The 22,852-nt window shown below is 47.5% G+C and overlaps 4 protein-coding genes and 1 long non-coding RNA gene across 17 annotated transcripts; 3 read left to right on the top strand and 2 right to left on the bottom strand.

Annotated features, from left to right (window-relative positions):
- The first annotated feature begins 649 nt into the window (after positions 1–649).
- Positions 650–4,903, top strand: LOC101764286. Of its 7 annotated transcripts, none has more exons than XR_002676743.1 (4): positions 650–1,574; positions 1,657–2,671; positions 2,759–3,361; positions 4,231–4,903. It is a non-coding gene; the product is annotated as an uncharacterized LOC101764286 (long non-coding RNA). The 7 variants fall into 7 exon arrangements; XR_002676745.1 differs by having other exon boundaries at positions 650–1,559; XR_002676744.1 differs by having other exon boundaries at positions 651–1,574; positions 1,668–2,671.
- An 803-nt stretch (positions 4,904–5,706) lies between these two features.
- LOC101764553 (OTU domain-containing protein 3) lies at positions 5,707–9,633 on the bottom strand. 6 transcript variants are annotated; one of them, XM_022824932.1, is made up of 11 exons: positions 9,435–9,633; positions 9,221–9,327; positions 8,990–9,065; positions 8,691–8,840; positions 8,428–8,492; positions 8,245–8,329; positions 7,970–8,125; positions 7,744–7,858; positions 6,955–7,067; positions 6,767–6,864; positions 5,707–6,190 (listed from the first exon to the last, which is right to left on the bottom strand). In XM_022824932.1, exons 1-11 carry the CDS (start codon positions 9,498–9,500, stop codon positions 6,031–6,033), a joined length of 1,191 nt encoding a protein of 396 aa, XP_022680667.1. In that variant the 5' UTR covers positions 9,501–9,633; the 3' UTR covers positions 5,707–6,030. The 6 variants fall into 6 exon arrangements, with proteins under 6 accessions (XP_022680667.1, XP_004960238.1, XP_022680664.1 ...); XM_004960181.3 differs by having other exon boundaries at positions 7,970–8,119; positions 9,435–9,632; XM_022824929.1 differs by having other exon boundaries at positions 6,955–7,064; positions 9,435–9,632.
- Positions 9,634–10,275: 642 nt separating this feature from the next.
- LOC111256658 (cysteine protease 1-like) lies at positions 10,276–11,787 on the top strand. Its single transcript, XM_022824993.1, has 2 exons — positions 10,276–10,754; positions 10,836–11,787. The coding sequence occupies exons 1-2, from the start codon at positions 10,276–10,278 to the stop codon at positions 11,725–11,727; spliced, it is 1,371 nt and encodes a 456-aa protein (XP_022680728.1). The 3' UTR covers positions 11,728–11,787.
- Positions 11,788–17,323: 5,536 nt separating this feature from the next.
- Positions 17,324–19,070, top strand: LOC101765504 (probable phytol kinase, chloroplastic). 2 transcript variants are annotated; one of them, XM_022825396.1, is made up of 7 exons: positions 17,324–17,707; positions 17,967–18,034; positions 18,116–18,247; positions 18,326–18,441; positions 18,556–18,670; positions 18,755–18,879; positions 18,959–19,070. In XM_022825396.1, exons 1-7 carry the CDS (start codon positions 17,432–17,434, stop codon positions 19,027–19,029), a joined length of 903 nt encoding a protein of 300 aa, XP_022681131.1. In that variant the 5' UTR covers positions 17,324–17,431; the 3' UTR covers positions 19,030–19,070. The 2 variants fall into 2 exon arrangements, with proteins under 2 accessions (XP_022681131.1, XP_004960241.1); XM_004960184.3 differs by having other exon boundaries at positions 17,333–17,707; positions 18,755–19,070.
- Positions 19,071–19,581: 511 nt separating this feature from the next.
- LOC101766191 (probable arabinosyltransferase ARAD1) lies at positions 19,582–22,682 on the bottom strand. The gene is made up of 3 exons (XM_004960186.4): positions 22,017–22,682; positions 21,311–21,564; positions 19,582–20,395 (listed from the first exon to the last, which is right to left on the bottom strand). The coding sequence occupies exons 1-3, from the start codon at positions 22,618–22,620 to the stop codon at positions 19,853–19,855; spliced, it is 1,401 nt and encodes a 466-aa protein (XP_004960243.1). The 5' UTR covers positions 22,621–22,682; the 3' UTR covers positions 19,582–19,852.
- Positions 22,683–22,852: the final 170 nt, after the last annotated feature.

The raw sequence follows: 22,852 nt of genomic DNA on the forward strand, positions 1-22,852 counted from the left end.
TGGTTACTGTAGCATCACATTGTCAAATCATAGACTAATTAGGCTTAATAGATTCGTCTCGCGATTTAGCCTAGGGGTTGTGTAATTAGTTTTGTAATTAGTCTAGATTTAATACTCCTAATTAGTGTCCAAACATTCGATGTGACGGGGGCTAAAATTTAGCCCCCTCCTCCCAAACACCCCCTGATGTCTGGCCGGGACGGAAGCAGTGGAATCTGGAGGTCGGCTACACTGTTCATCCAGGCCATAGTTGGCTAGTCGCATGCAGAATCTGCAGCAAGAGCAACGTCCAATAGCGATAGGTCGCTTTTCACGGGTCCGTTGCGCCGGCGAGCTAGAAGCCAAGCCAATTCACGGCCATTTCGAGCGGCTACTGATCGTAGGACCCCCCATGTCTCTGCGCAAACCATGATTCTGGAAATTGGGATAACGACATCAACCAATCCGGTACGATAACTTCTGAATAATCTGAATTCTGACTACGTATAAACTAGCTAGCATTATTGTTTACGAGTAATAATACTGAAAAGAAAATGCATTGCTGGACGGACACTATTGTACTGCACTGTCCCACAGAGGCGAGAACGGGTACAGGTGCTGCTTGCCCTACGCAATGTATAATCCGTAACCAATGGGGTCTCATAGAGTCATGACAAGTCACTTAAAAAGATGGTCGTCCAAGTCGTCGCCTCGCCGTTGCTTGTCCGAGCGCCCAAAGGCTTCCTCAAAGAAACGAGGCCTTTGACTTTCTTACATGATAGTGGGGATCACGTTCTGCACCCTGTGCCATTTCCTTAATCTCGCAAAGATGCAATCTTTTCGGGTTTCCCATCCTGAATCCTGACCAAGGAACGTTTCAGCCCTTATCGCCAAGCAACACAGTTAACTGGAGCTTCCTTACCTGTTCACATACGGGGAAGAAAAGAAGCCTTCGCAAATGACGATGCTGCTTGAACAAATGAATATTTCTCACACAAATTCGTAGACTGCTTCACAAATGCTGCATATATTGATCGTTGTTGTCGAACGCATTTCAAGCTTCCGTCAGTTTTTCTTTAACCGGCAGCTCTCTGGACGTATCTGAAAATTCCATGTATATCAGTTTTGTTGTGAACGGAGAAGTGAATGCCTGTATAATAATAGTAGGTCCAAGGGTTCTGCTTCTGCATCATTGGGCTTGGTACATTGGATTATACTGAACACCACCTCCATGGCTCTTGGAAGATACAGCTATGGACTCTTTTGTTAGCAACGGAACTGGGAGGAAGAAGATAGCAGAGAATTCAGATCGGAAAGCAAGAAATTGGACTGGCAGAGGAATGCTTGCATTAGGAAGGAAATTGACTTGTGTTCATACACGGATAATCCTCTCTCTGCTCATCCCTCTCCTCAAATATCAGAGCTTTGACAACTCCACTGAATTAGTGTAGGGATGTGAAACATGGCGTGCATGGACTGATGGACGGGCTGGAGGAATGGGTGCTAGCGTGGCTCAGAGAGAAACCAGAGTGAAGACAACACAGGCACACGGCCATGTCCAGACCCTGAAAGCAATGCAGGTTTCATGTCCCCTGGTGATAGAAAATTATTGGAAAACCATGGATTGCTCACTCTGCTTGGGTTTGATGAGTGTAGGTGTTGCATTTGTTTGACTAGTGCTAGTGCAGGGAAGATCGGAGATGCTCGAGGTCACCTCTTGGAGATCAAAGAAGCTCTGCCTCACGCCGACGAGGTGATGATGGCTTCGCTGGGAGGTTGCACAGGGGCGTGGGGGAGCTGCACATCACCGGGGCCGCACACCTTGCTCGCGTGCGCCTTGCGCAACGCCGCAGCGGGACGAGCGTGCTGGAGGACAGCCGCTTCGATGCTTCCAGTGGGAGCAGCAGCACCTCCACGAGCGGCGGGAACTGGTGCTCAGTGGAGGCGGGAACTGGTGCTCGAGGTCAAGGAGCAGAGGGTGGTGGAGGAGCGTCAGCTCCCACGGCGGTGACGGGGCGCCGTCCTTGGCAGCGTTGAGGAGCCTTCCCACGCCGTGCTCGTCGAGGTCTCGGCCGTCTCGCGCCGTCGTCAAATACAGCTCCGCCGCGGCCCGCGTGCAAGGCTGCAGAGGCGCGGCGCGTGAATTCGGCGAGACGAGAGCGGGATGCTTAGCAGCGGGGCCAGCGGGGTTCGCCGCCGGCGGCGCGGCCTCGCCGGAAGAGATGTCGCCGGCCCGAAACATTTGTAAAACGCTCCCTAGATTGGATCGCGACTAATAATCGCGATCCAAATATTTGCATATACACCCCTAGTTTGGATCGCGATTAATAACCGCGATCCGAATATTTTCAAATAGCCCCCCATTTTGGATAGGAATTCAGCGAAGTGCCCCCTCTGGCTGGCTCTGGTCTCTCCTCGTCGGCTCATTCTCCGGCAGTTACGCCGCCGGCCGCCGCCTTCCGTCCCCGCCGGAAGCGCAGAGACCGACCCCACGATCCGCTCCAGCTCTCCACTCCTCTGCCGCCCCCAAGCGCTCGAATCGCCGGAATCTCCCAAGACGCCGGGTGGAGTGGAAGCGGAACGCAACAGCACCTCTCACCGATGCAGCAGATTGCGCCGGCTACCAACCCAGCAGACGCAGCGGCCGTCGACATGGATAGAGGCAACAAATGCTCGAGGAAATGCCTCTAAGGTCAGTACACTTCCCAATTTCTTGCGTGAGGACTGAGCAGTCAGCTATCATGGCCTCCTCTAATCTCTCCTCTCTTCTGTGCAGTAGGTGATCGATTGGTGCCATTCGCAATTAACAGGCAGGTGATTTCCCCTAATCCCCACCCTTCTCTTGCATACAAATTCGTGAGATTTGTTGGTATTATTTCTAATATCTTTGATGCCTGTGAGCTTGCAGTTTGAAACATTTGTTTCATTTGTTCAGACAACTGGCTGCTTTTGTTAGGAAAGATCATCTTTTTATTCAGTTTCATGCGAGCAACTGGACTGCTTCTGCTTTCTGACATCAGGTGGATCTGACATCAGGGGTAATGTCAGGTGCTCATGAGGGACATGTCTAAATCATGACTCAAAAACACAATTCTTTTTACTTGATTGCTCTCACTCTTGCTGCAGATCAAAGCAAATGTTAGTGCTGATCTAGAAGGAGGATATGATAGTTCAAAAGATGAAGTTTCATCTATTTCCTCATACAACCCTTCCAAAGCAAATCCTGAATTCTCCCTCAGGAACTCATTGTCGATGCAATCTCTGTCATCACGCCTCTCCACAAGTGAGCTGTTTTATAATCAATTAGAACGACCCAATTTCTCATCATACAGCCCAATTCCTCGATTGTCAGTGTCAGAGATTTCAGATGACCATGTCGGAGGTAAATACCTGAAGCTTATAGTTAGATACTTAGATTTGAGTTGCGTCACAATTTTGGTACTCAACTCACAAGGAGATATCAAGTTCACAATATTATTTGTTTTGGTTTTCTCCAAGATTCTCTCTCCCTCTGTGGTGTTTTGGGCCTTCCTGGAAAGTAATGATGTGGAATTTTTTTCTCCTAGCTTGAATGCTGGTAGCAGCTATCTCTTTTTTATTTAGTAGGCAAGCCTGCAAGGTTTAAAATCTTAGCTTTTGTTGAGTTATCCTTTTGCAAATTTGAACATGTTTCTTTCTGAAGGAATTTTTTTTAATATATTAGCTATGCATCATCCTTTACTGCAAAACTGGAAGCAGATGTGAGATGTATTGGCAGTATTGCTAATTTACTTCTATCACGTGACAACATGACCTGTACATGGCTCCTTACAGAAAGAGGGAGAGGGCACAACTCTGATAGACATGTGTAAATGTTATGTTCTTATACTATCATAGTTGGTGTTTAACTAAATAAATGGCACAAACAGGTTTAGTGTCACCTCAAAGGAAGCTAAACCATTTGCTTCCAGATCATCCATCAAATGGGCAGATATTTTCTCCAGATTTTAAAACTGCCTTACCTGGAAACACCTTCAACTCTTGAAGTGAGCTGCTGCTAACAACACCTGGATTTTCATCCTTTGCTTGCCAAAGTTTAGTTCCTTTCAGCTGTAAGGAATACCAAATTATTCTGACTGCTACAATAACATCAAAAGAAGTTCCTTAGTTTTTTTTTTTGACCGAAGTCAGTAGGAGAGGCCCCTACCTATTTTTTTTGTATATATATAAAAGGGAGCAAAAGTTATGTACTGACATTTACAAAAGCCTCAGGCTCAAGGGAGGAAGGGGAGAAGGAGAGCTATTCAGAAACTACTCAGCCAATTGGAGACAGGAGCTTGTACAGATGGTTTGGCTTTAACCAAAACCATGGTTACTTCATGAACAAAGAACTCCCTCCAAGCTCCCAGCGAGAGAATTCCATTATAAAAAATAATACTGTTCCTGTCGCACCAGATGCTCCAGCAGCCAATCAAAACAAGTTCCCTGAAGATGAAGAAGTTCCTCAGTTGTTTGAGGATGTGCAATGTGGTGCCTATTTGTGCAAAAGCACTCCAGAAACAGAGGACAAACAGAGCAAGGAGACTGATCATAAGCATCAAGATGGCTGCATTTGTTCATGGATTTCAGTACTTGGTGCAACATCAATACCCACAAGATTCTGATCATGAGTGCACCACAGGTATACCTGCTACACAAGCTCATCGGTCCAGCGCTGTGTCAGGGATGTGCCTGGTTTGCTAACAGGTGTTTTTTTTATGTCACCATGTTTTCAATCAATAAGTCTCGTAGTCTCAAAGGAAGAAATAGTTGTAACTGACAGATGGACTCATTTGGGGTTCCTATATGCTATTACATTGTTATATAATAGTACAAAGATATTTGGCCATTAATTCCTTTTATTTTGTGGAAAACAAATAATATTATACAGTGATTATCACGCTCATATGTATCTTGTGTCTTGAGGCTGCTGGGGGGTTGCTGTAACGTAGCCATTCAATCTGTCATGTTCAGTCAAATAATCATTTAGCATGAGCACCAGACAGCTGCCGTAAGATAAGTTCGTTTTTACTTCCTCTATCCCAAATTATAAGTCATTTTCATTTTTTTTTATGAATAAGTTTTGCTATACACCTAGATATATATTATGTTTATATGCATAGTAAAAGTTAGAAAAACCCAAAACAACCTACAATTTGAGACAAAGTGAGTAGAATGGTAATATCTCGGTGCCACAATAAATCAATATACCTAAGCTAGGCTCATGATTTTCTGGCTTTGCTCCATAACAGTTGCTACAACTAATCCTTGATGACGTATCTTTTTTCGGCGTTGCTAGCGCTCGGATGTCCGATGGAAAATTTTCCATCGGACGCTCCGACGAAACATTGAAAATTAATTAGTGCAACATCAGCGATCACTATTTACAACATGAAAAATGATGTGTAAAAATGACTACGTCGTTCAACTCTAGGATAGAAAATTCCCGCCGCAACATGAACATTATGTTTCATGCAATATCTACCATGAAACATGCAGAAACAATAGTTGCAACATCAATGCTTAACTATTGCAACATATGTCGGAGCGTCCGATTTTTTTAAAATTTCGAACGTCCGTACCGTAGCATTACCGATCTTTTTTACTCGCAAATTCGATTATTTTCTTTGTACAAGTTTTGAACACCAAGCCGTCGCATGCAACAATTTACGAGGCTAGAATTTTTCCCGAACGAAGATCTAACGCTACTTCACGAGGCTAACGGCAATACTAATTCAATGACAGGCTCAACAATTTGCTTACAAACTTACACCTCAGTAGCTGTCAAAAAGGAGGTTTGTCTAGGAAAAATAACAAGTCTCGTATCAATGGCTCGTCTGTGATTCTATACGATCTCAACATCCTGATTTGCCAACATCATCGTCACTCTCATCCATAGTCAAGGTTAGATACCTATCGGCGACTCGCTGAGCACTCGGCAGATGGCATTCGCTTTAACTGAGCATGACAAAACACATGAATGCAGCAGAGTCGGTGCAAGCCATCAGAGTAAAACATGACTCAAATCAACGTTCATATGCAAAGAGCTCCTAGGTCTGATGCAACTCTAGGCTCCTTGACTTGTGCTGCTTGTGCTTGTTCTTTCTTCCTGACTTGTGCTGCTTGTGCTTGTTTTTGTTCTTTCTTCTTTTGCTTCTTCCCTTTCTGGCCTTTCCCTTGGACACCTTTGGCCCTGATGGTATCAGTAAAGCAGGCATCAATCAGTTTCTTTTATGAACTTCGACATTTTACTAAAGCATATAATATTCTTGGTCATAACCACCACCCAGGTGTCATCAGTTAACAAATAATTCCTAAAAGTAACCTGAATGTAATGCATGATTTTTTTTACAAAGATTATTGCGTGCTGGCGGTGTAGTGTTGGACCACTTCATTCCAGGTCTCGATTGTTTCTGTTCACCAGTCAGTTTGTAGTGCTCATGTTCTAGATATGTTGTGCGTGCGCGTGCAAGCCTGCGTGAGTGTTGAGTTCAGGTGGACCTTTTATACTTGTGTTCTATTTCTTTTCTTAAATGATTGACATGCAACTCTCAAGGTTTCTTCTTCTTTTTAATATAATCGGCAACTCTTCTGCCTAGTTCATTTCCAAAAAAAAAAACTCTCTTGCGAGAAAAAAATATTGTTGCTTCCCAGTAAAGTATATGCATGATGTGTAATTTTCCTTCCAGCAATTTTACAATGCAAACAGTGGGAAAAGCTCAGGTCACAATATATTATAAAAGACAATGGAAACATTAAAAGGTTATACCTTGAAGGTTCTCCTGGTGGTGTAGCCGTGGCTAAACTACAAGACACCTTATGCTTCTTTGTAGATCCACAAGAACAATCCTTGGTTTTGGATTTTTCCTGTTAAACATGAATATACAGTTTACATTTCTTCTTTTCAAGATAATGTGTCCATAAGACATGACATATTGGGTTAACAGTCTTTCGCACCTTAGAATGTGAATCTTTTGGTTTCTGAACCGTTTCATCTTTGCTAGAACAACTTGCTTCATCCTTGTGATCGATCGCCTGGTTCTCATCGTGCCATTTGGAAAATTCATCTACTATGAAATAATAAACTTTTAACTATAAAGAAAATTATACCCAAAAAATGCACAGGACGAGCTGTATCTTTAGTTTTAAGGACAACTGCAGGTTACATGAGTGACTCCCACCATTTCGACAGCAAAAAGAACTATGTAAAATGGGCTTAAGTACATGATTGGTATAGACTATAGAGAACTGAACCTTAGTTGAGCACAAATGACAAGGTCAAACAGAAATCAAAATAGTGGACGCCCTCGCTTTCCTAAACAACTAGACATGCTTGTAGAATCTATTTACAAGATCTTTCTGACATCAACAGCAACACCTGTGATCAGAGATTAAAAACCTATGAGCTATTCATTAAGAATAACAAAAGAAGCAGCCTACAGGTCCGCAAGAAAACTCTACTCTTCCCAAGTATCTGTTCAGGCTTCTCAATGATAATCTTCACACCAGAAAAATGGTAAAATCTATTAACTAATATGCATTCACCCAAACAACTTGAATACAGACCTAACTACTTGCAGACCTGCCAGTTATCTATTTATCTCAGATATAAAACCCCCTTGACAACTTCATGGGTGAATATGAGGCACATCTGCACATGCTAGACAGAAATCAAAGGAGTCCATATTTTGGCACGTACAGCTAAGCTTATGGTGTCTCAGGAGCCAGGGCAGTTGACAGGCTTACCTAATGCACAGTCCGTATAAGGGTCTCCCTCTGCATCATTAGCACCCATTGCAAATTGCTCCGCTATCATGTACTCAATAGCAGCATCAACATCGCCGTCCATTTCTCCCAAAACCTGTATAATAATAGCAAATTTGGCATTAGAAGAAAAATTACTACCAACAAGCAAACTTCACTAAATGCAAACTGCACTGCAAGCAATGATGATAGATTGTATAGTTCATACGTGCTCAGCTATGGAAGCATCAGAACATCCAGTTCCAGCCATGACCAATTTAACTGATTCTTGATCATAGGTTGATCTGTGTGAGGATTTCTTCGGGTCCTTTGCTTTTGTTTGGGCATTATTGTTTGTACTAGATATGTTGGCATCTGTCTGTAACTTGGTAACAAAAAGAAATAGACCAAGGTAAGTGGCAGTATTGCCAATGCTTCCTGAAGATCATTTTTTCTTCCAGGAACAACAGAGCTGAACAATTAACAAATATCACAACCAAAAACCTTGATGAGAACTTGCATTGCAGGACCTTGACATGGATCTTCTCTCAGCCTGACACTGTTGTAGTGCTCGCCATGATGGTAAGACCTGTATTGGCATGAAATTGATTTCAGAGTGTAAGTCTTTTAATATCATTCAACATGTCCTAACATTGAGTAAGTTAATTCAAGAATACTTTAACTTACAAGTGAATCATATTAGCAGCTTCACGGCCAGAGAAGTTGTTTATGTACCAACGTGGTGAGTTAAGCTGCAGATCAAACAGCAGTTCAGTAATGTCCAACTGCTAAATAATACTTGCAATATAAGAAGATGCTAACCAGAAGCGTGAAGCAGCCATGGTAATATTAGTAAAGTAATCCATACGAGACACAAAGTTCTTGACTGCATAATCTGTGTTCTATAAATATCAACAAATCAGAAAGCTAGGCTTGCATCACAAACTCACCATGTGAATGCATATGTTTCTTCTCATGAGAAGAGAAGCGGCTTGCAACTCCATATGTCCAGCCCAAGTCCCATCCTTCAGCATAGAGTCACAATATTCTTCAAACGGAACTTCGTCCTCGATAAATGGCTCAAAATCCTCACGGTGCTTCTGCAGATGCATACAAGAAGGATTAGAGAGCATAGATAATCCAATGCCTACATATACCACCAGCAATTGCTAGATTCTTCAATTAAACTCTATAAGCTCTCCTCTAATTCATGAGGGCAGTGTTACAAAAAAAAGGTTATATTGCATACCACTATGTACTCCACAACCATTGCTCGGTACTTCATGTGCTCTTCTTCGCTGCCCTCAAGCTGGTCACCCAGTGCCCTGCATACTACAATGAGTAGCCATACTCTCATATAACTCAAAAAGATGCGTAACTCAAAAGGTGCACTAGCATTTTGCTCAAAAATAGTTAGCCTCTTTTTTCTCAAGACGACAAGGACATGCACAGTAGAATCCAAAAGAGGTCAGTCCTAAACCTGAAGAAGCAATTGCCATCTGCGTTCACTTCGACTATCTTTAGCCCCAGTGAGTCCAGCTGCGCCCTGAACTCCGTCATGTCAGCCTTCTTCCCGAGCTTCTTCTCCTGCGAAGGAATCGAGTACGAAAGAGAGAGAAAAAAGGAAAGTCAAATCCCCCAGCCCTCGGAGAGGAATCCAAGCGCGAAAGATTGGGCCACTGAGGTATTGCTACCGCTTCGCGCTTCGGCGGCTTGCGGAGCTTGGCCGGCGCGGTTGCTTTCTTCTTCTTCTGAACCATCGTGCTGTCCTTTCCTGGGGCTCGGCGGGAGGCGGCGGCGGCGGCCGACGGCAAAGGCGGGAGCACAAGCAAAACTACAGAATTCCGCCGGAGCCTGGAGAGAGATCGGACGCGATGGAAGGGGACCGAGAGAGAGATGAAGCCTGAGCCGGCACAGGTACGGCTCGGTTACGTCAGTGGGCTGAACGGGCCCGGTTGGGACTTGGGTGACACTTTCCAAGCCGGTCCCTGGGCCGTGCGATCTCCGAACCCGGTCGTGCTCCGTGGCTTGGAACAATTTTTTTTTTTTTTTGAGGAAGTGCCTTGGAACGGTTCGTGCCGTGCACCCCCTGCCCCTCTCGTACGTGACACCCCAGTTCTAAAGGCTTTTCTGACACCTTCTTTGTGTTCGTCTCGACCGTTCGATCTCTAATCCACATCAAACTCAAGTGCCTTCGAGAGAATTGAATCATCATGATCGCATACTGCCTTGGTTGCAAGCCACATTGGAGTCGGAGCCTGACTGACATTGTGGTACAGCACTTCGGTACGGAGTACGTGTCAAATTCTGTAGGAGTGGATCAGAGACGTGTCCTATGACAAACAATGAAACTACCTTCCATTGTCACGCGTCCGACCACAACTCCCCGTCCCGACCGCCGGGTTCTCCTGCACATCCAACCAAATCACCAGCGCAAGTCGTGCGCAAGCGCACGTGCAATCTCTCTCTCTCTGGTGAACTCGTCAGCTCGACACGAGTCTCGGCATCGCAAGCGTCCGCCGGCGAAACGCGACAATGGCACGAGCCGTCGGCCGCGGCGGCCTCGTCGCGGTCGCGCTAGCCTTCCTGCTCCTCTTCGCCTCGCCCGCCGCCGCCGCGGGGCGGGGCATGGCGCGGACGGAGGCGCAGGAGCGCGCGGCGTACGACCTCTGGCTGGCGCGTCACGGCAAGGCGTACAACGCGCTGGGCGGCGAGTACGACCGCCGGTTCCAGGCGTTCTGGGACAACCTCCGCTTCGTCGACGCGCACAACGCCCGCGCCGGCGCGCACGGCTACCGCCTCGGCCTCAACCGCTTCGCCGACCTCACCAACGAGGAGTTCCGCGCCGCGTACCTCGGCGGCGCCGGAGCCGCAGCGGACCGCAACGCCACCGCCACTGGGGAGAGGTACCGCCACGACGGCGTCGAGGCCCTGCCGGAGGTCGTCGACTGGAGGCAGAAGGGCGCCGTCGCTCCCATCAAGAACCAAGGCCAATGCGGTAAGAAGAATAAACTGTATCACTTTATTTCCTTTGCTTGCATGAGAATCGAATATCACTGATCGGTGATGCTTTGCTTGTTGCGGTGATCATGTAGCTGCTGGGCGTTCTCGGCGGTGGGCGCGGTGGAAGGGATCAACAAGATCGTGACCGGCGAGCTGGTGACGCTGTCGGAGCAGGAGCTGGTGGACTGCTCCAAGAACGGGCAGAACAGCGGGTGCAACGGCGGGATGATGGACGACGCGTTCGCCTTCATCGCCGGCAACGGCGGCATCGACACCGACGACGACTACCCCTACACCGCCCGCGACGGCCGCTGCGACATCACCAAGAAGGCCCGCAGGGCCGTCTCCATCGACGGCTTCGAGAACGTCCCCCGGAACGACGAGAGGTCGCTGCAGAAGGCCGTCGCGCACCAGCCCGTCGCCGTCGCCATTGAGGCCGGCGGCCGCGAGTTCCAGCTCTACGAGTCGGGCGTGTTCACCGGCCGGTGCGGCACGTCGCTGGACCACGGCGTCGTGGCGGTGGGCTACGGCACGGAGGACGGCCAGGACTACTGGCTGGTGCGCAACTCGTGGGGCGCCGACTGGGGCGAGGCCGGATACATCCGGATGGCGCGCAACGTGATCGCGCGCGCCGGCAAGTGCGGCATCGCCATGGAGGCGTCGTACCCCGTCAAGGCCGGGCCCAACCCCGGCCCGTCCCCGGCGCCACCGTCCCCCTCGCCGGCGTCACCGGTCGTCTGCGACCGCCACAGCACATGCCCAGCGGGGAGCACCTGCTGCTGCACCTACGGCGTCGGGGGCATGTGCAAGGACCGCGCCACCTGCTGCCCGGCGAGCCACCCCGTCTGCAACGCCAAGGCCCGCACCTGCGCCAAGAGTAGGAACAGCCCGGACACCGTGGAGGTGCTGCTCCGCTTCCCGGCGAAGAGGCAGCGGGGATCGCTGATCGCCGAGGAGCTGGTCGATTCCGTTTTCTCGATTTGATTTAGGCATTGTTTACGTTATATTTTTAATTAATTAAACATTAGTCTAGGATTTATTGTACTTGAACAGTGTACGTCAAAGTATTTTTCATATGTTGTTTCAAATTTCGCAAAAGAAAACGTTTAAGTGTCTCGAAATCAGAAGAGAAGGCCACCCCTCCGCGTCCCCGTTCGTGGACGTCGGTTCGCCGAAAAAACGCGGGAGGCTCGAATTCCGATTCTTGGTCGCATTACATCTCCCGCATTCTATCAAGAATCGAACTCCGATTCCTGTATAAACACAAGCGTAGTCAGGCAATCTGAAGAGAACAGCAACCAAGCCTTTTGCGAGTGCTGTCTGCCTCGAGCCTCCAACGCCTCCGTGTTCCCCTTCCTCTGCAGCGCCGCACCCCGAAGCTAGCTCGCAACGCAACCATGTCGCTCGACGTGGCGCCGTCGCTGCCTTCCGCCTCAACAATCTCCGCCACGGCGACCACAGGGATCCACGTCATCAAGCTCAGCGGCTACTCTCACGCCAAGCTGCTCCTGGAGAATCAAGGTCTTCCCCAACGGAAGAAACGAGCAGTGCGCCCCCGGCTCCATCGCGCTCTTCCTCGTGCTCGTCAGCGAGCCCAAGCACGACGTCCATGCCGATTTTGAGTTGAGCCTAGTGCGCCATGGCAGCAAGCTGCAAGTAGAGGTGCTGCGTCATGGCGGGCCGTCCACCTTCAACGGCGATACGAATGCCTGGGGCTACGAAGATATTGGAGCCAGGGGAGAGCTGGAGGATCCAGAGTTTCTCAACGACGACGCCATCCTCATCCGCTGCGACATCACCGTGCTGAACGACCCGGCCGTCGAGCGGCGCGATCTCGAGGCGCTCGACCTCCTCTGCGACTGCAACGACGGCCGGTGCAAGAACCTCCACACCCACGGCGGCGGCATCAGGAAGAAGAAGAAGAAGGTGCAGAGCCATTCCGACAAGCTCCAGGAGACGCCGCCGCTGCCTTCCGCCTCGACCATCGCCATCACGGCGAGCGCCGGGTGCCACGTCGTCAAGGTCAGCGGCTACTCTCAGACCAAGCTGCTCCCTGGCAACGGCGAGTACATCAAGTCCGCGGAGTTCAAGGAGGCCGGCCACAGGTGGTGCATCCGGTGCTACCCCGACGGCGACCGCGACGAGACCGCCGGCCACGTCTCGCTCTTCCTCGAGCTCGCCGGCAGATCCACGGAGGTCCACGCCGAGTACCAGTTCAGCCTGGTGCCGCACGGCCAGCTGACGACGGCGCCGCACGGTGGCAGGACCGGCACCGATCGCAGGACCTTCGGGAGCAGGTACACCGACAATCGCTTCGGGTTCTCGGAATTCGTGGCGAGGGAAGACCTGGAGAGGTCGGAGTACCTCAAGGACGACTGCTTCTACATCCGGTGCGACATCATCGCCATGAACAAGCCGGTCGTCAAGCTGCATGATCCGGAGACGCTGGACCTCCTCTGTTACTGCACCGATGACCTCTGCGAGAACATCCACGCCCGTAACAAGGTGGAGGCCGAGGCGTTCGGCAAGCCCCGGAGGTGTCTCAGGATGAGGCTGAAGAGGATGCTTCTCTCGTGCCTTCGCATCCGAGAGAAATCATCGCAAGATCCTGTGTTTGACGTTGAGTACTCACGCCTGTGAGATCGGTCTCTGCGTTTTCCTTTCTAGATGGGTGGCACTTTACTATTCAGCTGCACATTTTATCCTCTTGAATTCATTTTATCTGCTGTAATGTAAGCAGTTTGTATTGTACTCCGTAATGAAGGACTAGCTACATCTGCATTTGTTTTCAGCTTTGGTGCCCATGTCCTTGTTTCAGCTCCTTGCTGCTAGCTAGCTGATCGTGTGTGTAAGACTGACACTTCCTCAGTTCCTCTGGTGATCGGCAATTCTTTCCAATCTTTCATAAAAAATGAAGTGCATCACAGGACGCATGCTTGCTAGATGCTCATAGCTGACGCTAATTATGCATCGTTGTATTGACTGAAGACGCTGCTCAACTGCAATGCCGAATGTTCAGTAAATCCAAGATTTGGTGTGCGTCTGACGCCAGGCAGCAGCGCCGGAGCGCACAGCACCGAGAAGGCATTCCGCGGCCATGCTCGGCTCCGACGCCCGGCCGTCGCGGCCTTGGAGGCGTCCGTCCTGCCCGTCGGTGTCCTCTCCGCATCTCGCCACTTGTCTTCTCGGATGTAATCGGCGAGGTCTGGACTCGAGAGCACCTTCGGCCTAAAAGCATACAAGATTGGGAGAGGAGCGGCGCATCCCAGATCCCCACAGCTCCCACTGGGCCGTCGGGTGCCGGCCGCCGGCGATCGAAGAGGGATCATTGAGATCGTCTCGCGACTGCGATAAAACATATTTGCGAATCAGTCCAAATATTTATATATAGCACCCTAATTAGGATCGAAATTATTATTTTCGGTCCAAATATTTACCAATAACCCCCTATTTTTTATCGCGATCATTCTCCGCGATCCGATTTTTTATCGCGATCATTCTCCGCGATCCGATTTTTTATCGCGATCATTCTCCGCGATCCGATTATTTGCATATTAACCCCTCGTTCTTCCATCGTCATCATTCCCTCCCATGGCCGTGGCCAAGCTTCCCTCTGCCGCCGGCGAGTTGGACGTGCCGCAGAGCTGCGGCCGGCGGTCCAATCCCATCCTCCGTTCGCACCTTCCCCCCGTGCCGACCATTCGGTGCTCCTTTCCTCCGACTAATCATATTTGCTCCTCTGCCTCCTCCCTTCTCCGCCTCCGGCGGCGGCTGGGGTGCACTCGCACGGAGCCTCAACTGGGCTCGAGGGGGCGAGACGTCCTCTCTTCCAACCTCTCTCCCTGTCCAACCACCTCCTCATCGCCTACTTCTAGGCGCGCCTCCACCGACACGGCCTCCGCTTGTTCGACGAAATGCCCCGGCGCAACTCTGTCTCATGGTCCTTCGCCATTGCGGGGCTCACGCAGGGAGGCCAGCCCTGCGAGTCCAATGTCTTCCTGATGAACGTGTTCCTCGCTGCAATGGTCCATCACGGGCAGCTCGTGGACGCGTTGCAGTTGTTCGAGGATGCTTGTGTCCGGGACAGAGTCTCGTGGATTCTATGGCGAAGGATGGTCAGGGAAGTGGCTTTCAGGACTGGCAGCAAGGGCGAGCTTGTTTTCAAGCAGCTTGCAAGTTCATGCGCAGCTCGTCAAGATTGGGCCTTGGGGAAGATGTCCATGTGTCGAACTCTTTGGTGGAGATGTATATGAAAAGCAAGTGCCTAGTTGATGGCACCAAAGTGTTTACCGAGATTCACTGCATCGCTGCAAAGATGCTGTGCCGTGGACAGAGATGGCCACTGGCTGCCTGCATCGTGCTGAGCCAGCTAAGGTTATTGGCATTCTCAGTCACATGATTCAAGATGGAGTTAGCTAACTGTTACAAGTTCTGTTTTTTTCTTTAACCCTTGAAGGCCAACACTCTCCAACAGTCATTTTGTCTTATTTTTTCAACTTGATGATTTTGAGAAATTTTAGAGTGCTTGAAAAAAAATAAGAGCCGTCCATCCGGTGAAATCGAACGGTGGAAATAATGAAAGTATCATGAAGTATCTAAACAGAATTAGGTGGTACCAAGTAAAAAATAGTGAGAAATTACTATGATGTCCTTTTAATTATGTGTAAATCTATTTAATTGTTTTTTTAAGAAAGATAAGAAAGGAAAGTATGCAGTACCACCAGTATTTTAAAAATATTGTAACAAAGCCCTATAATTTTACCTTGACGTTTCGAACTAATGATTGAGTTAATTATGTCAATTCAGCTATAAAAACACAACTTTTGCCCATATGAATTTGCCACTATTTACTTCAATATCTTTGTATTTTAAGAGAAAATTATATCAACTCTAATTTTAAAGACCGTGCCTTTTTTATTTTTTTAAAATGCAGCATGGGTGTCGGCCAGCGAAGCTGAGAGCTCGTTCCAAATTATAGGTCGTTTTAGCCTTTCTAGATGCATATATATTATTATGCATCTGGACATAGGTAATATCTAAGTGCATAACTGTAACACCCTGGATTTTTCCCAATATCCGGAGGCTACCAAAAGCATAAAAAACACCGAGTATAGAATTTATTGAAAATTTTGATAGAGTTTCCTCTGTAACTTGGGCATCCGAAACATGCACATCAACAATAAATCACATGAACAACATATAAACAATAAGTAAGCATCACAGCTCTTCCCTAAGATCAAATCAAAAGATATAAGCAATCCCGAGACATTTCACCATCAACCAACGATAAGGAACCAATTTACTAGTTACAGAACAAATTTAACTAACCAAGGATAAAATTAGACATGTATACTTTGGATGAGTGCACTTGTTACCTAAAACCAAATAAACACAAGGGTGAGTAAAAATACTCAGCAAGTACAATTAGAACCGGAAAGAACATAATTTAATCCAGAAAAAGCGAACGGAGCGAGTAACCGTGAAATATTAGTTTCCGTCTGAAACGGACACAACCTGAAACATCCTTAGCATTTACCGGTAAAATCGAGCAAGTGGGGCCAGTACTTACTCACAGGAATATGAACATAAGAACCAAATTGCACATCCGAATCCACCGAAACATGAGGTGAATATAAATGAATAACTTGAATCTTGAATCACGGAAGCGGGAACAAAAATCATAAAGCTAGAATACTGTAGAAACAAACAGCTCAAGAAAACAGCCAGCACACAACACACAAGTTCGTCATGCATTTGCCTTAACCTTGATGAGAACCCGACGTCTCACACTCAGCTCTAGGACTCCCCAAACCTGTGGAGCAAAACCATACTTAGGAACTGTCCAAATCGAACACACGTCTAAATATTCGAAGAGATCGCTTGCCCAAACCCCAAATCGCCACTTCTCTGGTATTCCGAAATTTCGACTAAATTACTGCAGGGCTTACTGTTTGCTATCATAATTTTTGATCCGCTTAACCAAATACAGCAAATAAATACATTTTAGATATCCACACAAAATTTCCAACAACTTTCACATAGGTGATCAGGACAATTATGACTATAACTAAGTCAAAGTCGAAAACCAATGAACAGATTTCTGTGCGAAACATCACAGCTGAGACAGCAGCACGGTTTTGGGCATAACTCGTAAACCGCTAATCAGATTCCAGTGAAACCAACGTCATTGGAAAGATAACAGCAAAACCTACAACTTTCGTTATTGGACCGGGTTGACATTCCCCACCAATTAATTCCAGAAATTCATCGAAGAAATCAGCTTAATTGATTTGGCATAAACTGAAAGTTAAACTACCGATCACCTCGTCCATCCAACTACCAATCGAAGAAATTAGAAATTCTCGAACTTAAGGTTAAAAAGTCAACTCATTGGCCTGATCAACACTTTATAGTTTATTTAATTTTAGGATATTATAATAATGAAGTTTATAAATTTAATAAAAGTAAAATGATCTGTATTTCGGGACGGAGGGAGTATCACATTTGTGGATGGCTTCGATGGATGTATTTGGCCGTTTCCTCGAAACCCACAGCGAACGGGGTCCATCACGGGGCCCGCAAGCACGAGACGAGGTGACAGATCGCTCGGCTGCTAGTGTGCCAGCCAGTGCCGCCCAGATCCACCGATCCACGGCGTCCTGCAACCTTCGCTACTCTACTGGACCACATGGTTGCGGCGGCATGGCCCGGCTCCGGCGCAGCCTGCACCTCATCCCCCAACTCCCTGCTGCTCTCGCGTCCCCCAACCCACGCGCCTCCGCCGCCGAGCTCCATGCGGCGGCGGCTCGTCCTCGGCGTTGGCACCCCGGCCGTGGCGGCGCTGGCGGCCGCGGCGCCGCCGGCGGTGCTGCGGGATGGGGCGGCCACACTGTTCGTTACCGCGGGCGCCTACGCCCTGGTGCGCACCTTCGACGTGCTCACCGAGCGGCGGCTCGTCGAGAAGGTCTCGGCCTTCACTGGTCCCCCAGCATTTCTTGTCTTGTCTTAAACGAAGTTTTAGCTTAAATCTGTCGTGTTTGGATACGTCACATGTCCTTGTCATAATCGTGAACTGATTGCTGCTAAGATTGATCCGACGATTTGTTGAATTCGGATTTCTAACAAATGGGGTTGTGGTTTTGATTGATCGAAGGAGCATAAATGCCATCATTTACTAATGCTGTTTCTTGTTCGCTTCTGATTCATGTCATGAATAAAGGCAGAGTTTGAGCAGGAAGATTGTGCATGTGCTATCCGGCGTTCTGTTCATGTCATCCTGGCCACTATTCAGGTATGCCCTTCCACCGCATGAAGCATCGGAATGTTCACATTTGGAATGACACAGCTTAAGAAAAGGGTGCTCTATCTGCAGTAATTCGACAGAAGCACGATATTTCGCTGCAGTTGTTCCGTTCTTGAACTCAATGAGGCTTCTGACTTACGGACTACGTCTTTCCACCGACGAAGCTCTAGTAAAATCCGTGACACGGGAAGGAAAACCAGAGTAAATCCTTTTGACCGAGAAGTTGTATTGTATGATCCTTTAGCATGCTGCTTTGACAAGAGCTTTTCTTCTTTGCAGGGAATTGCTGAGAGGTCCTCTCTATTATGTCTTGGTTCTACTCTTCAGTGTTTTAGTCTTCTGGCGGGAGTCCGCAATTGGGATTGTTTCCTTGTCGATGATGAGTGGCGGCGATGGTATTCCCCATAATCAAGCATCATTTATTCATTGTACATCTTTTGTAGGACATCGTCATTGCATTTGGTTGATTCTGCTAAGTATCTGCATCTGCTTGGGCCTTAACTTGGCAGGCTTTGCTGACATTGTTGGGAGAAGGTATGGCTCAGTGAAGCTGCCATTCAATGAGAAGAAGAGCTGGATTGGGAGCATCTCGATGTTCATTTCTGGTTTCCTGCTATCCGCAATGTAGGTCTTCCCCCTCAAATGTTTTGCTGATTCTTGTAATGTATCTTGAGCTGTTAAATGACGCATTGATCTGTTCTATTGCAGAATGCTGTTCTACTTCTCCAGCCTTGGTTACATTCATGTTAGCTGGGAGGAGGCATTTGGTAAACTGGCTCTTGTTGCATTGGCAGCCACCGTAGTGGAGTGTATTCCTGTGATTGATGTTGTAGATGACAATATCTCTGTACCTTTGGCCACCATGTTGGTAGCTTTTCTCTTGTTTGGCTCCAACACACAATGATGTTGTAGATGACAATATCTCTGTACCTTTGGCCACCATGTTGGCAGCTTTTCTCTTGTTTGGCTCCAACACACAATGATTAATCAATACTACTAAATAGTAAATTTGTTATTGAATTTCCCTGTGGTGCCTCCAAATTTTCTGCCTTCTATTTTCATCTTTTACGCGCAATGAAACCAAATGTAAAGATACATGCCTCATTGTCATTTCCCATGTGACCTCTATCTAGTACTTGATGGTGAGGGCCAAACATGTCATTTTTGGTGGAGAATTATGATTAGCTGGTTGGAAGTGAATCTCACTCTCAGGTATTCAGTGATGTGCTTGGCTTAATCTGATGACTGATGGTGTGCTCCATGCATTCTCCTCTCCTACCCATTCTGCCTTGCTGTGTGATTGGGTGCCCTTTCTCCTTTCGTTATGTGATTTGTTGGAGAGGAACGTTGATGTTGTGTTGGCTGGCTGCATTATCATGTACGGTTGGTTTGTCCTCTGGAAGGTTGTGGTCTCAGTTATGTTTAGGAGACTTCGATGGCATTTACCCTTCGCTCTTCAAGCATCTTAACCTTATGAACCCAATCATCTGTTCATATGGACAACACTGTAAATATTTGTTCAGCAGCGGTAGCAATTCTTATTGCAGTAAACAAACAAATTCCATTCCATTTTTCAATTCAAATGGGCAATTTCCTGTATGAACTATCACCAAACTCACTCCAATAACACATGGAACCATGTGGAAAACCACTTCTGAAGACTTTAGAAGAAATTGGTTAAACATCCGCCTACTGTTACATACTCATATTTGCAACTACCAATAAGAACAACAAAAATGGAATAAACTTGGAGTAACCGCTGATTCTCACAAGCCTTCCCGTGGGGTACCAGCAGCTAACATAAGTTCATGTACAATGACACCGGAGCGGGATCAATGCGCCATAAGGTTTCCGCTTCTCCCGAATGATTGCCTCCTGAATCGTTGGTAGTTTCTGATGAATCTTCTTCCATATGTAATTCACAGCACCATCAGGGGTTCTGCTACTAGAGTAACTAGTGTCATACTCGAAGATAGGTTGGACATGAGCCAGGTTTCTTCGGAACTCATCCTTCTGCTGCTTGGAAATATTCCTCAAGTAGTTTGTTAGCCATTTCGGTCTCATTGCGTTACTAACTGACACAAAAATGGAGAATTCTGTGTAGTCTACCATCCCTTCAAAAGGGAGCTCAACCTCATCGCTAACAATGACAGGAATGCAAAGACTGGCAATAGCATCAAAGAGGCGACATGAAGTTGGTGTGTCACCAGCTGGGTGCAAGCAAAATTCCGATGCCCGCATCCCTTTTATCGATTGTTCACGTCCAGTGGCATTAGGAAAGCCTTCTTCCATGACAATATCAGGCTCATTACCTAGCAAATCCCATAGTTTCTCTCGCACTAAACCACCCTGAAAGAAGAAAGATATACATTAAAAAAACATAAGCCAATGCCAAAGTTAGAAAAATCATCCAGCTAACAAAATTACAGTGTTTAATGCATCCTAGTCTAGCTGCTCAATCATGTATCGTCTGTTTTGTCACTACTGGTCATTAGTGAACACAAATATCTTACAATTATATGCGAAAACCAGTAATAACATAAAAAATGTTGTAGTGTTATACTAATGTAAATCGCAAAACCTTTTAACAAAAACAAAATGGGATATCCTAAGTAGAATGCAATGGAGAAAGCAGCATGTGTAGAGCTGATTTCTATATATTATCTAATGCATCTTAGTCTGACTGATCAGTCATGTATAGTCTGTTTTGTTGGTACTGGTCATCAGTGAGCAAAAATCTCTCGAAACAATTATATGCGAAACCAAATCATGGCATAAAGAAAAGAGAAAAAAGAATGCCATCGAGTTATACTAATGTACACCGCAGAAAGTTTTCACGATCAACAAGATAGATTATCCTAAGTAGAATGCAATGGAGAAAGGACCATACATAGAGCTATTGTTAAAGATTATCATATGGCATAGCAAACTACGAGATAATTAAGATCAAGTACTGTTGAAAGCACATTGCTCAAATGATAGAGCTAACAAAAGCCTTGAAGAAAATTTATAAGTAAAATGCATCAAGCATAATTTGTTCATGCTTCTAACTTTGAGTAAATGTCAGATATCCGAAAGCTGATAAACATAAAACTGGTGCAAGTAATGTTTTTTACAACATGGAAATGTAAACGAAAATTCTCACATGTACAGGTTCCAACATTTCTTATTGATGGTGAAATGATTGTGAATAGTTTCGTAAAATTTGGAACCAAATGGGTCACATGTCCTAAGTGCTGAATAGTGTAAAAAAAAAGTACGAACCCGATGCCTATGCTTTGCTCCCTTGAAGTACAAAAGGGTGGGGCGATCCTTATTCTCTGATAAGGGCAGTGTGGGAAGTAAATGTGTGTAAGGAACAATAACATCCTTAAGTAATGATACTTGAGTGTGCTGTATCATATGAGACGAGTTTCTGCTTGCAGTCTTTGAATCAAGTTTGTACCAGCCTCCAAAATCAACCACCAAAAGAATTGCTGGAGCAATCTCAGTCCGGACGTGCCACATAGCCACAGGGTCTGTCAAAGAATGCTTCAGTATTTAACATAACCTGATCATGCAAAAGAACAATAAGCTGGTACGCAGATCAATCTTCAGCAAGACATAAACATTACACATCGTATTCAAACATACTTGAATTATTGCAGGAAAAGCAACATCATCTGCTCTGTCACTCTAAAGCATGGTAACAGACTAACAGTTGCATTAAGACATCGTTAGATGTATCCCCAGCCTCAGGCATTGGAATTTATAAAACACAATATCAACTATCAGTGTCTTGAATAAGAAAAAAAGTCATGCAACTAAATTCTAACTCGTGTGCTGGTGTGTTGCAAGGATTTGTCATGATGGCACTAAGCTTGAGTGAGCCTGATTGATGCTGAGAAAGTAGAAAGGATGATTTGAAACCTTCACCAGCTTGCAATTGCAGAGTCAAATAGCTAGATCCTGTCAATAATATCCGGATTACCTGTGAGGACGAAGATATGGTCGCGGCCGCCGGACCTCCGCCACGCGGGGTGGGCGGTGACGCGGTCGACGACCTCCCGCTGCCGCCGGTAATCTTCGTTCCCGTCCTCCTTGCGGAACGCGCCCTTGGTTCCCCACCCGAGCTCCATCTCCGCGGAAAGCGTCGCGAAGAAGGGCACGAAAACGACATCAGCTTCCCTCCAGTCCGCGACGACCCTCACGGCGGCCATCGCCGCCGTGCGGAGGGAGGCGAGGAGCCAGTACTCGGCGCTGTACTGCTTGATGAGGGGGCTCTCGGGGTAGGGCGGGTGGTTGCGCGGGGCCGGGTGGTCCGGGTCGGAGGACGCCGGGATGCGGGAGTCGGTGGCGGGGAGGGACCAGTAGCGGTCGAGGAGGCCGTAGTTGAGCTCGCGGGGGAGGTCGGCGACGTAGACCCTGAGGGGGCGGTCGGGTTCGAAAACTTGCCGCGAGGGGAGGAGAGGCGGAGAGGTGGGTCGGAGGAGGAAGAAGGAGAGAGGGAGCAGCAGCAGGAGGACGGAGACGGCGAGGACGGCGAGGCGCTTCATGGCCGCCGCCGGCCAGATCTTGGTGGCCGGAGGAGGCATGCCGGCATCGCCACTTCACTTCTGAAGGCGCTACGAATCTCCGACCGGCCGCCTTGGGTCTTTTTTTTCCCTTTCTCCTATGTTTCTCGGCCCATTAGCGCATATAATCCGGCCCATCATCACTTGCCATGCAGCCATGATGCGGGCGATTTGAAAGCGCCACGTCAACTCGGTGGGGTGTGGCCGTGGCGGTGCCATCTTGCTCGGGCCGCTCAATGCAGCAGCGCCACCA

This window comes from Setaria italica, chromosome III (genome assembly GCF_000263155.2).
Source record: "Setaria italica strain Yugu1 chromosome III, Setaria_italica_v2.0, whole genome shotgun sequence".
Classification (NCBI taxonomy): Eukaryota; Viridiplantae; Streptophyta; class Magnoliopsida; order Poales; family Poaceae; genus Setaria; species Setaria italica.

Excerpts from the sequence above, each read along its gene's own strand:
- LOC111256658 (XM_022824993.1), top strand. The coding sequence starts at position 10,276 with ATGGCACGAGCCGTCGGCCGCGGCGGCCTCGTCGCGGTCGCGCTAGCC. Across the intron at positions 10,755-10,835 it reads TGCGGTAAGAAGAATAAACT|CTGCTGGGCGTTCTCGGCGG; the intron begins GTATCACTTTAT and ends GTGATCATGTAG.
- LOC101765504 (XM_022825396.1), top strand. The coding sequence starts at position 17,432 with ATGGTTGCGGCGGCATGGCCCGGCTCCGGCGCAGCCTGCACCTCATCC. Across the intron at positions 18,035-18,115 it reads TCATCCTGGCCACTATTCAG|TAATTCGACAGAAGCACGAT; the intron begins GTATGCCCTTCC and ends CTCTATCTGCAG. Across the intron at positions 18,671-18,754 it reads GGTTTCCTGCTATCCGCAAT|AATGCTGTTCTACTTCTCCA; the intron begins GTAGGTCTTCCC and ends GTTCTATTGCAG.
- LOC101766191 (XM_004960186.4), bottom strand. The coding sequence starts at position 22,620 with ATGCCTCCTCCGGCCACCAAGATCTGGCCGGCGGCGGCCATGAAGCGC. Across the intron at positions 21,565-22,016 it reads CCATATCTTCGTCCTCACAG|ACCCTGTGGCTATGTGGCAC; the intron begins GTAATCCGGATA and ends ATTCTTTGACAG. Across the intron at positions 20,396-21,310 it reads GAGCAAAGCATAGGCATCGG|GGTGGTTTAGTGCGAGAGAA; the intron begins GTTCGTACTTTT and ends TTCTTCTTTCAG.
- LOC101764553 (XM_022824932.1), bottom strand. The coding sequence starts at position 9,500 with ATGGTTCAGAAGAAGAAGAAAGCAACCGCGCCGGCCAAGCTCCGCAAG. Across the intron at positions 8,126-8,244 it reads CAATGCAAGTTCTCATCAAG|TTACAGACAGATGCCAACAT; the intron begins GTTTTTGGTTGT and ends TTTGTTACCAAG. Across the intron at positions 6,191-6,766 it reads CCACCAGGAGAACCTTCAAG|GGCCAAAGGTGTCCAAGGGA; the intron begins GTATAACCTTTT and ends TGATACCATCAG.